We start from the raw sequence: 16,716 nt of genomic DNA, 5'->3' as shown, positions 1-16,716 counted from the left end.
TTTTCTTCTCTGTCTAGAGACCCATTGGCACAGAGTTATCCACCTGGTTTGACCCCCTTAGTTTTACACTATTATAGCTTATTCTTATAAGTTATTCTTATTATAAGAACTAGCAAAATCTCTGCGCTTTGCAGCGGCGAAGTACTGCCTTCAAATTTTTATTAAGAAGAAAATTAAACCTTTTTAAACTGAGGGAAAATATACCAATAATTATTTGTTAAGGATCTCTTTGTATACCACATTGTGAGTTCGGCCCTCCGGTTATAATATGACCAAGTTTTGCACTGAGCTTACTCTTGAGCATGCAACATACAGTTGGCCATGTGAACAGTAATCTTGTTTCAAATCTCACAGCTTGGATTGCTGCTGTCATAATCGGTTTGAGTTTGATGGTTTGTTTCAATTACGACAGTATTTGTAGGACTTGTATTGAAGAGACATTCGGCATCTGTCAAGCGTTGTAAGCATACAACTGGCTTCATCAATAACTTCGCATCCAGCTTTTGAGAGTTGAAACATTCATAAACATCAAAGTGTCCACTACTGAAATCGTCACCTGTAAATCTAAGACATCTACAATGTTCCTCCGGATATCAAGAGTGAGCCTGATATGGCCGTGCAAAATGTAACAAAGAGAATGGAAAAGGCAGGTGCCATCTCTGGGCATGGAAACCACTCAGTAAGTGACAGTTCTTTGATCGATGGTGATCACCTTGATAGACATGTTAATGGGGGTACGGTTGGAATGATAAAGGAAATGGGTACCTGAACAATGTAAAGTAAGTCTAAAATACCTAAACAATAACTATAATCGTAATAAATGAATAATAAAACAGCAGAGAAGCCGTGGATTAAATAAAAAGGCTGTAGTTATCAGCAGGGAGACGTGAATCTTGTGGCGAAGCAAGGAAGGGAATGTAGAGACTGGAGCGACAGACGGCCTTATATAGGCAGGCAGCCAACAACGTGGGAGGTGTTGGGATGGGGGACCCAACGCCGCCTCACACAGTGACCGAGCTACAAGCTATGGACGTATTTATGTACGTAAGTAGGATTCAGTTAGCGTTGGGAACCCGCGTACCAAATTTCTTGAAGATGGGCCAATAAGTAACAAAGAAAAGAAGAAAAGTTCATCATGTGGCATCATACCACCGAAATAAGTACAAAATTTAAGCCTTCTACCTACACGGGCAGTTGGAGAATTAGTGACATTGGAAACTTTAAAATGGCGGCCGACAGTGGCATCATACCACTGAAATAAGTACGTACATCGGTTTTGGTTAGCGCAGGGAAGCCACCAACCAAATTTCGTGAAGATGGGGCCATAAATAAGAAAGTTCAACATGGCGAACGTTGTCAACTGTTATGACCATTATGCGTAGAATTTCAAAATGAAACCTGCTTAAAATTTGTAAGTAAGCTGTAAGGAATAAGCCTGCCAAATTTCAGCCTTCTACCTACACGGGAAGTTGGAGAATTAGTGATGAGTGAGTGAGTAAGTGAGTGAGGGCTTTGCCTTTTATTAGTATAGACTAGCAAAATACCCACGCTTCGCAGCGGAGAAGTAGTGTGTTAAAGAAGTAATGAAAAAGAAAAGGAAACATTTTAATGACGTAACATGATTGACATTGTCATTGTCATGAGTGTTGCTGTCATATACAGTATATATATATATATATTCTGATCATCAAACACATTTAACCATTAGTCAAATATAACACAAGTAAACACAAAATGCAGTTTTTAAATGATGGTTTTTATTATTTAGGGAGAAAAAATCCAAACCTACATGGCCCTGTGTGAAAAAGTAATTGCCCCTTGTTAAAAATAACCTCTGTGGTGTATCACACCGAGTTCAATTTCCGTAGCCACCCCCAGGCCTGATTACTGCCACACCTGTTTCAATCAAGAAATCACTTAAATAGGAGCTGCCTGACACAGAGAAGTAGACCAAAAGCACCTCAAAAGCTAGACATCATGCCAAGATCCAAAGATATTCAGGAACAAATGAGAACAGAAGTAATTGAGATCTATCAGTCTGGTAAAGGTTATAAAGCCATTTCTAAAGCTTTGGGACTCCAGCGAACCACAGTGAGAGCCATTATCCACAAATGGCAAAAACAAGGAACAGTGGTGAACCTTCCCAGGAGTGGCCGGCCGACCAAAATTACCCCAAGAGCGCAGAGACGACTCATCCGAGAGGTCACAAAAGACCCCAGGACAACGTCTAAAGAACTGCAGGTCTCACTTGCCTCAATTAAGGTCAGTGTTCACGACTCCACCATAAAAAAGAGACTGGGCAAAAACGCCCTGCATGGCAGATTTCCAAGACGCAAACCACTGCTAAGCAAAAAGAACATTAGGGCTCGTCTCAATTTTGCTAAGAAACATCTCAATGATTGCCAAGACCTTTGGGAAAATACCTTGTGGACTGATGAGACAAAAGTTGAACTTTTTGGAAGGCAAATGTCCCGTTACATCTGGCATAAAAGGAACACAGCATTTCAGAAAAAGAACATCATACCAACAGTAAAACATGGTGATGGTAGTGTGATGGTCTGGGGTTGTTTTGCTGCTTCAGGACCTGGAAGGCTTGCTGTGATAGATGGAACCATGAATTCTACTGTCTACCAAAAAATCCTGAAGGAGAATGTCCGGCCATCTGTTCGTCAACTCAAGCTGAAGCGATTTTGGGTGCTGCAACTGGACAATGACCCAAAACACACCAGCAAATCCACCTCTGAATGGCTGAAGAAAAACAAAATGAAGACTTTGGAGTGGCCTAGTCAAAGTCCTGACCTGAATCCAATTGAGATGCTATGGCATGACCTTAAAAAGGCGGTTCATGCTAGAAAACCCTGAAATAAAGCTGAATTACAACAATTCTGCAAAGATGAGTGGGCCAAAATTCCTCTAGAGTGCTGTAGAAGACTCATTGCAAGTTATCGCAAACGCTTGTTTGCAGTTATTGCTGATAAGGGTGGCCAAACCAGTTATTAGGTTCAGGGGGCAATTACTTTTTCACACAGGGCCATGTAGATTTGAATTTTTTTTTCTCCCTAAATAATAAAAAACATCATTTAAAAACTGCATTTTGTGTTTACTTGTGTTATATTTGACTAATGGTTAAATGTGTTTGATGATCAGAAACATTTTGTGTGACAAACATGCAAAAGAATAAGAAATCAGGAAGGGGGCAAATAGTTTTTCACAACACTGTATATACATATATATACAGTATACACACACATAAACATATATATATACATATACACACATATATACAGTATATACACATATACATCCACATATATATACATATATATATATATATATGTGCACAAAACCACGCTTTTATCAAGGCTTCCGTCGGATAGTCTTTTGAAATGAAATCAGTCGTAGCAATGCGCTTTCTTCCGACTGTTACATTTTTGTAGCTCTGATGTGTGCATGAATGTAATCGGTGTACCAGGAAATCATGCATTGACAGAAGTTCCCCTTTGCTTGGAATGCAAAGTGTGATTAAATGCGTTATTTTTTAACGCGTTATGGAGCACATGCATCGAAGCTTCTCAGTTGTGCTTGTGCTAAGAAAAGGAAACATTTTAAAAATAATGTAAAACGATTGTCAATGTAACCTTTTGTAAGTAGTGCCTGGAGGAGTTAGAGTGTGGAGAAACTCGAGAGACAGCGTGTGTATTAACTTGTGGATTTTTCTGTGAGTATTTGGTGGCAGTGTCACAAAGTTGGTTCCGCAAGACTGCGTTAGCTGAGGAGCTCAGCTCAGAGCGAAATGAGGTGAATGGGAGGGGAGATGATGACGTGACTCCCCACCCTTAACTGTCAATCCCTCCACAAAGACAGTCTCTCGGAATTTGCATAAGCACAGCCCTTCAATAGCAATTTGAACTTAGTTACAAAGTGATCAAAACTCTCGTTTATATCCTGCGTCCTCTCATTAAACTTGTATCCCGCATTAGCCGTGGGCATGACAAACGCCAGCGGCAGCCTGTCTGTGAACTTAATTTAAACTTTAGGTTTACACCGTGCTTTGTTTCCAAAGTAGCTGCACTCATGAATGGGTTGTATGTGTCACTCGCTCGCTTCTTATTGTTTTTCTGCCTTCTCAATTGTATAATGCATGTTTTCTTCAGTGCTTTTTGGAGCTCCTCCTGGTTTTCTACGCACTGCGTTTACAGTCAGTTCACGTAATTACATGGGAGGTGTGATGATGTCACACGAAACTCCGCCCCCCCACGGCCATCGAGCTCAACTCCATTACAGTATATGGAGAAAAATAGCTTCCAGTTATGACCATTACGCGTAGAATTTCGAAATGAAACCTGCCCAACTTTTGTAAGTAAACTGTAAGGAATGAGCCTGCCAAATTTCAGCCTTCCACCTACACGGGAAGTTGGAGAATTAGTGATGAGTGAGTGAGTCAGTGAGTGAGTCAGTGAGGGCTTTGCCTTTTATTAGTATAGATAGGGGGATGTGCAGGACTGTAGTAACTACAGGGGGATAAAATTGATGAGCCACAGTATGAAGTTATGCTATAGGAAGCTAAGTTAAGAATTGAGGTGATGATTAGTCAGCAGCAGTATGGTTTCATGCTAAGAAAGAGCACCACAGATGCAATGTTTGCTCATAGGGTGTTGATGGAGAAGTATAGAGAAGGCCAGAAAGAGTTGCATTGCGTCTTTGTGTACCTGGAGAAAGCATATGACAGGGTGCCTTCAGAGGAGTTGTGGTATTGTATGAGGAAGTCCGGAATGGCAGAGAAGTACATAAGAGTTGTACAGGATATGTACGAGGGAAGTGTGACCGTGGTGAGGTCTGCGATGGGAGTGATGGATGCATTCAACGTGGAGGTGGGATTACATCAGGAATTGGCTCTGAGCCCATTCTTATTTCCAATGGTGATGGGCAGTTTGACAGAGGAGATTAGACAGGAGTCCTCGTGGACTATGATATTTGCTGATGATATTGTGATCTGTAGCGATTGTAGGGAGCAGGTTGAGAAGACCCTGGAGAGGTGGAGATATGCTCTAGAGAGGAGAGGAATTAAGGTCAGTAGGAACAAGACAGATTACATGTGTGTAAAAGATGGAGGTCAGTGGAATGGTTAGGATGCAAGGAGTTGAGTTGGCAAAGGTGGATTAATTTAAATACTTGGGATCAACAGTACAGAGTAATGGGGATTGTGGAAGAGAGGTGAAAAAGAGTGCAGGCAGGGTGGAATGGGTGGAGAAGAGTGTCAAAAGTGATTTGTGACAGATGAATATGAGCAAGAGTGAAAAGGGAAGGTCTACAGGACGGTAGCGAGACCAGCTATGTTATATGGGCTGGAGACGGTGGCACTGACCAGAAAGCAGGAGACATAGCTGGAGGTAGCAGAGTTAAAAATACAAAGATTTGCATTGGATGTGATGAGGATGGATAGGATTAGAAATGAGTACATTAGAGGTTCAGCTCAAGTTGGACACTTGAAAGACAAAGTCAGGGAGGCAAGATTGCGCTGGCTTGGACATGTGCAGAGGAGAGATGCTGAGTATATTGGAAGAAAGATGCTAAGGATAGAGCTGCCAGACAAGAGAAAAAGAGGAAAGCCTAAGAGAAGGTTTATGGATGTGGTGAGAGAGCACATGCAGGTGATGGGTGTAACAGATAAAATACAGAGGACAGAAAGATATGGGAGAAGATGATCCACTGTGGTGAACCCTAGCGGGTCCAGCCGAAAGAAGAAAAAAGAGTTTCACACTATTATAACACTGCCCCCACTTCTGGACTGAAACTTCATCTCATGATTAAAATCAGGGTTATACCTCTTGACAAGAAATAACTTGTTTCAATGAGTCTTCTTGTCTTGTTGGCTAATGCTGTACGTGCTACAACATCTCATATCTAAACATATCTTCATCCTCGATTCTAAATTCAACTGAAAACCCATAGTTACTTATGTAGCTTTAATTTCAGATAGAATGGGCCACAACTATTCCTATGATAAAACTAGCACATCTACAGTATAAAACTCTTAAACACCCTTCTTTAGAGTGCCTGCCTTAAGATAAACACATACTTTGAAAATGGACCCTAATTGGACAATAAACATTTATTTTACTGAGGCAGTGACTGAGCAGCCAGTGCTCGGTTTCAGTTGTTTGTTTTTTTTTTGCTTTTCATACAATATCAGCAATCTGTTTATAAGTGGAAAATCAGCTCATAAGTATGCTCAGGAGCCTACTCGCTTGGTTTTAATGGTTAGTACTTTTAAAAGAGCAGAGCACTTGAGGAAGGACTTGATAGCTGTGCATTATTTTACCCTTATAATACAGAAAGCTGTAGTCTTTTCGTGGTAGCTTATTGTGCTGCTGTGTTCTTTTTAGATATTGTTATTACATTAACTTTTAATGACCTAGTTAGAGATTAGCATGGATGCACATCTAAAAACATAAATGTGGACAGCATAACTAAATAACATAACTAAATAACATATCATAAAATCATTATTTATTAAAACAAGGTTTATTAACATTTACTTGTACCTTTGTATTTTATGAAATATTGTATGCTAAACAGAGTGCATTGCTTCATTATAAAGGGATTATGTAAAAGTTTCACATATCCAGTTTTCCAGAATGTAATAATCACAACGCATTTTTTTTACTTCCCATTCCCTTTCACCCTGTGACACATGTATCAGCCACACAAATACGGGACCACAGTTGAATGAATTGGTGTAAGCAGCTAATTTTGTATGTTGCAGTTTGTTTTCAGGTGAACTATACTCAGTTACAATAGTGTTCATCTCCTAATGATTACTTGATACCTTGTAAACAGCAACCCAAAGTAGTTTGTAGTATACTGTTCATTTTTTTAGTTTCAGTTTACCTTTAGTCTTTGTGTGGTCTTTATGAAGAAGAAATTAAGAAAATGAAATTAGAATTCTGAACAATGTGGAGTACACTACTTAAAACCTGAAATCACATGCTCTTTACTACTTAATGCTAGGATGTTACACAAAGGTTACACTTGCATGAGCAAGAAAAACTTTGGTTAGAAAACAGCCAATGTAAAAGACAACAATAAAAACTCAAAGCTGCAAGCACAGCAGGATTCAAATCCATGTAATTGGGTGTGAAAGTTCCCTGACGTGCTAAGGGAGGTGGTCTGCTGTGGCCTTTTCAGCTTGCCATTTGAAGTGAAAAAGCCAGCTTCTAACAACGGCTGGAGGCAAATTAAAGAAAGTGAACATCTCAACCTTGCATTAGAGAAAGTGGAAATGAAGTAATAAATGATGGCTTGTGTTTATAAAATGAACTTAAATCTAAATGAACAATGCATCTGTGACCCATCTTGATATAGGATTTTTGCAAATGTCCCTTGATTTGTGCTAATGTTACCAAAATTCTTTCTGTCACACTGAGACCATAGATTGGACTAAGCAGGCAAGAAAATGAATAGAAGGAAAACTACAGTTTACAGTTTGGCACTTTTGGAATGGTGTGGCATGATGGTGCACACTGTTGCCTAGCAGTAAGGAGACCTGGGTTCGCATTCCAGGTCCTAACTGTGTGGAGTTTACTTGTTCTCTCCTTGTGTGGGTTTCCTTCCACTATCCCAAGACATGCAGATTAGGTGAACTGGCAATGCTAAATTGGTGTTCAGGTGTGTGTGTTTGGTGCCTTGTCTGGTGTTTTTGTTTTGTACCCTATGCTAGTTGGAATAGCTCCCTCCACATCCCTGGTCTGGATTAAGTGGGTTAGAATATTATATGACTTTGGAACTGCATATAGCTTTTAATGTTTTAAATATTGCCTAAAATGACCACTTTTGTGTAGCTTTATAACTCCAAATCATCCGTATGAGACCTGCAGACGGTATAGTGCCAAAAAATCAGAGTTAAAAATCACAGTTATCACCACTAATTACTCTCTAGTGGGTCATAATTATTTTTTGGCTTATGATTGTTCCTGAAAAGAGGTTCTCAGATTAAGTCCTGGAGGGCTTCAATGGCCAAAGGCTTTTGTTCTACCATTGTTTCTTAATCAGAAGTCATTAATTGCTGGTGAAGCAACATTTTTGTGCTTCATTTTAATTAACTTGCTTGTTATGATTCCTGAACCATAATTGCTTCTTTAATCTTAAACAGCTATCTTCAATGTTTCAAATGGTTTTTGTTTTCTTAGACATTTGGCAGTTAACAATGAGGTAAAAATGAATGAAGAACCAGTAGTCCACCATGTAAATGTGTCTCATGTACACCTGTGTGTGTTAAAGTACCTGTTTCAATAAAACATTTGGAAAGAAATGGAAGCCCAACAAATAAAAGGACAGTGTTATGATGCCAAAGCACAAAAATGACAAAAGGGTGAGCAGCCCTTGAAATAAAAAAAATCCAGACTGGGACTGTGCTAGGTCTGAGCCACAGAAACAGGCCTCATCTCAGGCAGCCTGGACCCTAACTCAAATAGAAGGCTTTCCAGCCAGCACAGGCCCAACATGAGGTTCAGGCTCTGAAAGCACAAAAACCTCAAAAGAGGATCAAATGACCAACCTCTGGCCTTTTAGATAAAATGAAATAATATACTTTACTATTAACAGTATTAAAAAAAGCAAAAACAAAAACCGTTTCACCAACCGATCCTGGGAAAAGAAACCACAAATGACTCAAAATAAATTACTTATTGTCAAAATAAACAACCCAAAGCAAATAAGTCTGGTCTCAAACTCAAAAAAGAAAAAAAGAAATCCAAACAATAAACTCACAATAAAGATCCTTATTCCTCAACAATTAATGACACTCTGCCAGACCTCTCTGCCTTCAGCTAGAATAAACAGGCTGAGGGATGTACTTCAACAATGACATCACTTTAACCCACCATTCATTAAAACCAACAGGAGAGCAATATCTAAGAAATATATTATACAATACATACATATTAAATAATAAAAAAAAATTAAATGCAAAAACACATGTAAAATGATAATTCAAAAAACAATGGAAACGGCAAATAAACAAAAACCGTATTTAAGGCAGATCTGACCCTGTTTGCAGTACAATAGACACAGAACTACTAAATTGCTCTGGGCAGCAACTTAGATGATATCCTTATGAAGGAAATTCTGAAATATGAGAATGATCTGATATGGCATGAAAATACTAGCAAGCGATAAAATTAAATACATTCTGTTATTGGTAAGGATTGGCTTATAATTAAGCAATTAGGTTTGAATAAAAAGATGAGCTTCTGTGATTATCCAGGACCAAAAGTGAAATTAGAAAAACGGGAGTGACTTCATCTTTATAAAATAATGACATCTTATCACACATGGTTGTTCTCTTTCAAATCACATTTGCTTCTTACCTGGCTTCATTAAAATAAGCTGTTTTCCATAAATTGATATACTGATTTGCGTAATTCATTTGCTTTTCACTTATATAAAATAATGAAAGTTTGCAAAGCATAGATGCAGCAACTGCTTTTCCATTACAGAGGAGTAAGAACTCAGAGTATACCTCACTAGTAACAATAACCAATGCCTGCACATTTCAGGGACCACTTAATTAAGTTGAGACATTTTAGAGTTTCCAATGAATATAACCGCACATCCTTGAGGTGTGAGTGGAAACCAGATAACCACAAAATCCATACAGATGTGAATAACGTGTGTAAAACAGGTGATCTAAAACAAAAACTGGGAAAAAAAGTGCAGTGCTAAAAACTATGCTTCCATTGATAAATTATAAAAATATTATAGCATTTCATATTGATTGTCATGTATTGCAAACAAAGGGACTGATAGTAGTAGAATTAGGAGAGTCAGTTAATTGGAATATATGCAGTTCAATGTGCATTTAGATCCTAAAGTCTTATATAATGTTGCCCCCTGCCAACCAGTGTATAAAACATAAAAAATTGGGTTGACAACCACCTTGGCAGAGCCTGAAGAGATTTAATTATCACAGTGCATACTAGCACATACTAGCTGAGACAACATGGCAAGATACAGTTGAGGTGTTCTGTGTTGCATATTTGAAAACCTAGGGAACAATCTGACAAGAAGAACACATAATGTGTTATTCTCTGGATTATTCTTAGAGCATGTGCAATTACAAGGAAACATACTTGCTGAGAGTTTAGATATAATCACTTTGAACACTTGAAAGGCTCAAATAGATTTTAACATAGACGAGGAATCCTAGAGAAATCATTCATAAGTAAAAAGGACTTTTTAACAATAGTCAGTCAGTCAGTTTCATACCCACTATATCCTAACACAGGGTCACGGGGGTCTGCTGGAGCCAATCCCAGCCAGTACAGGGTGCATGGCAGGAAGAAATCCTGTGCAGGGCACCAGACCACCACATTGTTTTAACAGTATGTTTTAGAAAATGATTTAGTATACTGTTGACCTTCATAGAATTAAACAAACAATAAGGACATGTTTTTTGGATACTAAAAGCACTAAACAAAATGACAGATATCTTACCACTGTGTAGATCTGTGGCTTGCGTCGTTTTGCCAGGTCAATGATGTTCACACCATTGTAGTAGAGATTTTCAATACATCCATGAAAGTTTTTTCTCAAGAAAGTTCCTGGTTTGCCTGGTAAAGGGATTCCTCCAAAGCTTAGCTTAAAAAAACAAATAAATACATATTTTGGATAGTAATAAAGGAAAAAAAATGTCATTAAAACAAGCTCATTTTATCATAAAATCTGTAATGCATGTGTATGGTCAAAAATACGGTAATTATGAACTTCCATATCCACCTTCAAAGGTTGCAGTTAAAAACATTGTTTTGTCCACCTCAAAAGTGGCCATTTTACCCATTATTTCACTAAAGAAAACATTTTGATTGTTGCCTTATTCATTTGATTGTTGCCATGTCTGTCTCTTCTATGTTACAGTTTTGATTTAAAACAACATAACAGGTGTGTCAGGATTCGTCCACCTTATAAAGAAAAGGTATTGCTAATGGTGGTCTTGTGGCCAGAAAAATCCCACTGATGAAGCTGACTGAAAGAGAGTGGCCAGATTCATTAAAAAAACAAGGTGCAGTGTAGTGATCACAACACAAACAGTGAATGCAGTAGTATTGAAAAAGCAGGATCTTGTCTTTTGTTCCTAAATTCCATTGATTCATGCAGAAACAGAATATAAAATAGAACTATAGGTTCATCATCCTCATTGTCAACAATGCAAGATGGTGATGTTGGATTGGTAGTGGTGTGTTTTTACAGTATTTTCTGAATATCATAGGATATCTGAAACTTTAGTCAACTGGGCACATATTATAAACTTATTGAGTCCAGAAGCAGTTACAGTATATAATTGTTACAGTGAACACAGCTTAATGCATTAGCATCGGCAGTTAGCAGATATCATTCAAACGGAGTATGTGAGTGCAAAAAAATATCTTTTACATTTGATTGAATTTAGAAAATTACAGATATGGATAGTCAATTTAGCCACCGGGGCAAACCAGCCCAGCTCAGTGCCAGTCCCAAGACCAGATAAATACAGAGGGGTAGTGTCAGGAAGGGCATAAACTTGTAAAAGCTTAGCCATAATCTTAATGGTAGAATAAATCCAATCAGCTTCAGAAAATGCTACGGCTTATCCTGTAGGCGATGTGCAGGGGCCCTGCCTGACCCTTGTAGGAAGTGAGCAAGGTTTACTGTGCCAAGAGCAGGCTCAACTAAAGAAGTTAGTCCAGAAGAAGTAGAAAAAGAAGAAGACAGTGGAGGGGAAAGAAGTTAAAGGTAAGAGTGGAGACACTGAATATTGGGATACTAGATGGAAGTGCAATGTGGCAACAGAATTGGAAGGAGGCTTTAAGTTTTCATACAGTGGAGCAAATGAGAAAGACAGAATTGATGCTGGTATAGTAGTATTAAAAGAGCTAAAAGATAGTCTTGTCACTGTAAATAGGAGGAGTGCTAGGGTGATGAGTATCAATTTGCGCCTTGGTGAGACTGCAGTAATGTCATTTGGGCATATGTTTCTCCTTCTTGTGAGGAAGAGCAGAAGGACATTTTTTAGGCACAAATAGATGAAGAGTTTATACCAGAACAATAGGGAGACAAAGTGATTGTTGGTGGTGATATAAATGGGTATGTGGAAAAGAGTACAGAGATGATGGAAAGGATACATGGAGGTTGGAGTTAAGGGAGAGGATAGTAGATTTTTGCATGGCATCTGATTTGGTAATAGTCAATACATTTTTTGAAATTAAAGTAAATCAGCTGGTGATGTACAGTAACGGGGGAAAGAGAACCCAAGAAACTTTCTAATGTATAGGAAATCTAATTTGAAGAGAAAGAATTGGTCATAAATGAGGAAACTTTGACCATGCAGCATAAAATGGTAGCAATTGACCGGGAGATCAGAATCAGCAGGAGAATAAAACTAGGGCAAGCAGCAGCAAGGATAAAGTAAAGTGCAAGAATTTGAGAGTGTGGAGGAATAGTTTGAGAAAAATAGTAAAGTTTTATTAAGAGCAGGTGAATAGGTGTAGGGAAGGACAACAGGTAGGAACCCACCTGGGGACAAGGAGACGTGGTGGTGGAACAGTGAGGTGCAGGATGTGATAAAGAGTAAGAAGGAGGTAAAGAAAAAATGGTATCAATCAGGGAGTGAAGAACACAGAGAAATGTATAGACAGACAAACAAAGAGGCAAAGAGGGCAGTGGCATGAGGCCGAGGCACAAGCTTTGACAGAGATGCATGAACAATTGGAGACAAAAGAGGGAGAGAGAATAATTTTTAAAATAGTGAAGGCTAGGAACAAAGCTGGAAATGATTTTAGTCAAATAAAGTGTGGTCTTAAAAAAGCATGATAGGATCAAGAAATAGATGGAAGAGGTACTCTGAAAAGCTGTTAAATGAAGAAAATTCAAGTGGGATGGTACTTGGGGATGGAGTCACAAAAGAAGGGCTAGTACCAAGAATAAGGATGGATGAAGTAAAGGAGGCACAGAAAAGAATGTAAAATTGGATATAAGCAAAAGTGTGGAAGAGAGTATTAGAAGAGGGAATAGATGTATTGTGAGATCTAAGGAAGAATATCTATGAACAGGACAGAATGGCAGAGGTGTGGAGGAACAATGTGATTATACCCATTTAAAAGGAGAAGGGGGATATTCAGAACTTTAGAAATTATAGAGGGATAAAGTTGATATCTCACACAATGGAAATTTGGGAAAGGGTTATAAAGAAAAGGCTTAGGAAAGAGACCGCTATAGGGGAGGAGCAGTTTGGTTTTATACCAGGGAGAGGAACAACTGATGCAGACTTTTTATCAAGACAGCTCATTAGGGAATCATTTAGAAAAACAAAAGGGTTTGCATATAGTGTTTATTGATTTGAAGAAGGTTTTTGATAGTGTATCACATAAAGAGGGCTGAAATTACATGAAAGAGAAAGGAGTACCTGAGAAGTATGTGAAGATTGTCCATGATATGTACGAGGGAGTGAGGACTTGGGTTAAAAGCAGTGTCAGGTTAACAGTCAAGATCCTAGTTAGATTAAATCTGCACCAGGGATCTTCTTTAAGTTCTTACCTGTTTAATCTAGTTATGGATGTGTTGAGTCATGGGATAAAAGACAAATCCTCTTGGAGCATGCTTTTTGCTGATGACATTGTGTTGTGTAGCAACAGAAAAGGGGATATTTAGAGTAAGATGGAAAAATGAAGAAGATACAAGGCTGAAGGTAAATAGAAAGAAGAAAGAATATATGAAGTGTGATGATGATCAGGATTCAGAAGTTAGTCTGTAGGAACAGCTACTGAAAAGAGTGTGTACATTTAAATATCTACGATTAGTGGTAGCAACAAAAGTGAGAGAGAAATCCAAGAAAGTACAGGAAAGTAGATTGAAGTGGTATGGACATATGATGAGGAGGGACAATAAATATGAGGGCAAAAGAGTAATGGGAATGAAAGTACAAGGAAAGAGAAAGCAAGGGAAGCCAAAGCAGAGGTGGATGGATAAAGTAAAAGAAGATCTGAAACAAAAGAGTCTAACTGGGGAGGAGGTGCAAGACAGAGCTGAGAAAGTTGATCAAGCACATCAACTCCACATAGAAGTGGGAAAATATAAAAGGAAAGAAGAAGAAGAGCAAATACTGATAGCTAAAAAGTGCACTAAAAAGATTAAAATAAATGAAATATGACATTTTAAATGATATTCACTGAAAAAATATAATATTAGATTAAAACAATTTAGGATGTTTTTTGCAATAGCACTGGTTATTTTGACTAAAAGATGACAGGTCACATTTCAAAAGTTGTTTGAAGCTACAAATAAATACATGTTGGGGTATAGAATCATTCATCTGACTTTCCAGACGCATTTCTCATATGGTAATTATAGTAAATTAGGAGGGAACATCTTCTACGTTGTCCTGATAAAATAGTCAAGAGATACTGAAGTTACTGTATATTGACTTACAGCTTGTTACCTTTCTGCATAATTTGGATATGTTTTGAAAAAAGTATACCCTCACTGATGATTCTGGAACTTAATGAATGAGTGAGGCCACCCTTGAATGTCAGTAACTTTCCTAAAGTACTCTTCTTTGTGAACTTTCGTTCCCATTTGTATTCCATGCCCTCAGCTCTGTATGTCACCATTGATTTGTCTGTGCAAATGCCTCCTCTTCAGACAGACTAAATATGACCTCAAGGTTATTCTAATGCTTCCTGCTTGATTCATTTTCTTTAAAGCTCATGTATTGTCAAATATAGTATGTGCCATCACTGCTTGCGTGTGGTAGATGTTCTGCTAAGACTGTGCAGTTAATCAGTTTGTTGTTGACAGGCTAAAAATTTAAGAATTAAATTTTTTTTTTTCTGTCGTCTGTGTTTCATTTTCTTAAATTGCTGGTATAGTTTCTCGCAGCAAAAACATGTAACATTTCTATTTCACATGTGCACATAGGCTTTTGCATAATCAACTCTACAGGGCAATGTGGAAATGTAACTACAGTACATCCAGCTAAATGAATAATTATGTCAACAAGTGAATGAAATGGGAGTTAATTTGGCGGTTGAACAATTGCCCTGAGAGCCAAAGTGTGTATTCAGGATACCGTGGACACAGTAGGAGAATATGAAAAAATGAAGCTGTAATAAAGATCACAGTAAAGAGCTGCAAATCCTTGTTGGTTAATTAAATTTTGTCTTTGATTAACCATTGTGTAAGATGAAATGTCAAATATAGCATTTGGAAATAACTAATATTAAGATGATAACGTATTGGCCTGCAAATGGTATAAATGCATACAAATTGTGCTGGGGTATTCTCTGTTCTGCAGAATACATAACATGCTTGCCACAACCAAGGTGAGCTATATTTGGATTAGAGTTGATTTCCATTTTTTACATAAAGAAAGAAATAATGTGGCCATTCGTCCATTGTAAATATCAAACATAGCTTCACTAATTATATTGGCAATTGAAATGCAGTTACTGTAAATCTTGGTGTAGTGTCCTGGTGGTTATAATCTGAACTCTTGCTTTGTGTTTTTTTTTTTTGTGTGTTGTTAGTTCTGTATTGTTATACAATATGTTGGTCATATGTGGAATTGTAGTTCATTTAAAGATATTAATGATCCTTTAATTACCATTGGATGATGCAAATAAGCAACTTTTATGAAGAAGCATGGTTGTGTTTATCTACTTAATCCTCTTCCATATGTTTACTGTTCAAGCCCATTAATTTATCTTTGGTACATTTAATACTCTTTACATCTGTGTTTATTGTAAGGTGTAATATTTCTTATAAAATAGTAGTATAGGTTATATAATTACAGTTGTAATTTTAGCATGACTCTGACATGTACTATATGATACCTAACAGTAAAAGATTCTGTCAATAGTAATATTCATCTATTTTAGGATTATCTTTATTTTCATTGGATTAATACTTAAATATTATTTTCTCCAGTGTGGTAAAAGGGTAATGAGTTTAAGCTTAATGTCAAATCATACACAGAGCATAACCAGGACAGAACAATCACCTCTGACTTTTTCAGTGACACATACAAAGAAAATTGATCAGCTTGAGCTTCCATGGTGAAGTCATCTTCAGTACTTTGTATTGATGTTTACCGTGACAAATGACACACACTGTAAGGTAATAGTGGATGTGTTACAACAGTACAAGAGTATGTTACAGAATTGTATATGAAAACATGACAAACAAATAGAAATAGTAAATAATAAAACAACAATTTGATATACAATTTACTTGATTCATCAAACAAAATCGTATGTCAAAGTTCAAGCAGCAATGTCCCTAGCAGAAGAACCCACCTCATAATCAACATCCAGCGAGTCACAGTCTCCCTTGATTCGAAAGTGTTGGGTATATTTGTCTATGGTGAAGTTCACCTGCTTGTTGAAACGTTCAATCAGAACAGAGTGCCAGTGCTGGTCATCTAGAAGGCTGCCTAATGTTACCAGTGTATGACTACTGGCACTGGACTGGAGCTTGGAATCATCTGTAGGAGGAAACAGATCCAAATAAAACACATATATTTTCTTTTGTCAGTGGAAGTAGTTAGGAACAAAACTAGAGACCTTGCATCAACATTTACCTTCTACAAATAATTCAATGGAATAAATGTACTACATTAATATAAAATTAAAAAGCCCCTCCAGATGAAATTGTGGAGGTAAACCATACCATGGTGGCATGATTAAA

The 16,716-nt window shown here is 37.7% G+C and overlaps 1 protein-coding gene across 1 annotated transcript in view; it reads right to left on the bottom strand.

The window, feature by feature from the left end:
- Window positions 1-16,716, bottom strand: part of LOC120531259 (contactin-associated protein-like 5) — a 558,381-nt gene that overhangs the window by 182,584 nt on the left and 359,081 nt on the right. The window contains exons 6-7 of the mRNA XM_039756505.1: window positions 16,326-16,513; window positions 10,495-10,638 (exon numbers count right to left, since the gene is read on the bottom strand). Of these exons, the coding sequence (XP_039612439.1) occupies window positions 10,495-10,638; window positions 16,326-16,513 (332 nt within the window). The remainder of the gene's footprint in view (window positions 1-10,494; window positions 10,639-16,325; window positions 16,514-16,716) is intronic.

The sequence above is a fragment of the Polypterus senegalus genome, chromosome 6, assembly GCF_016835505.1.
Source record: "Polypterus senegalus isolate Bchr_013 chromosome 6, ASM1683550v1, whole genome shotgun sequence".
NCBI lineage: Eukaryota > Metazoa > Chordata > Cladistia > Polypteriformes > Polypteridae > Polypterus > Polypterus senegalus.
Note: the sequence above shows the minus strand (reverse complement) of the source record. Positions and strands in the feature narration are given on the sequence as shown.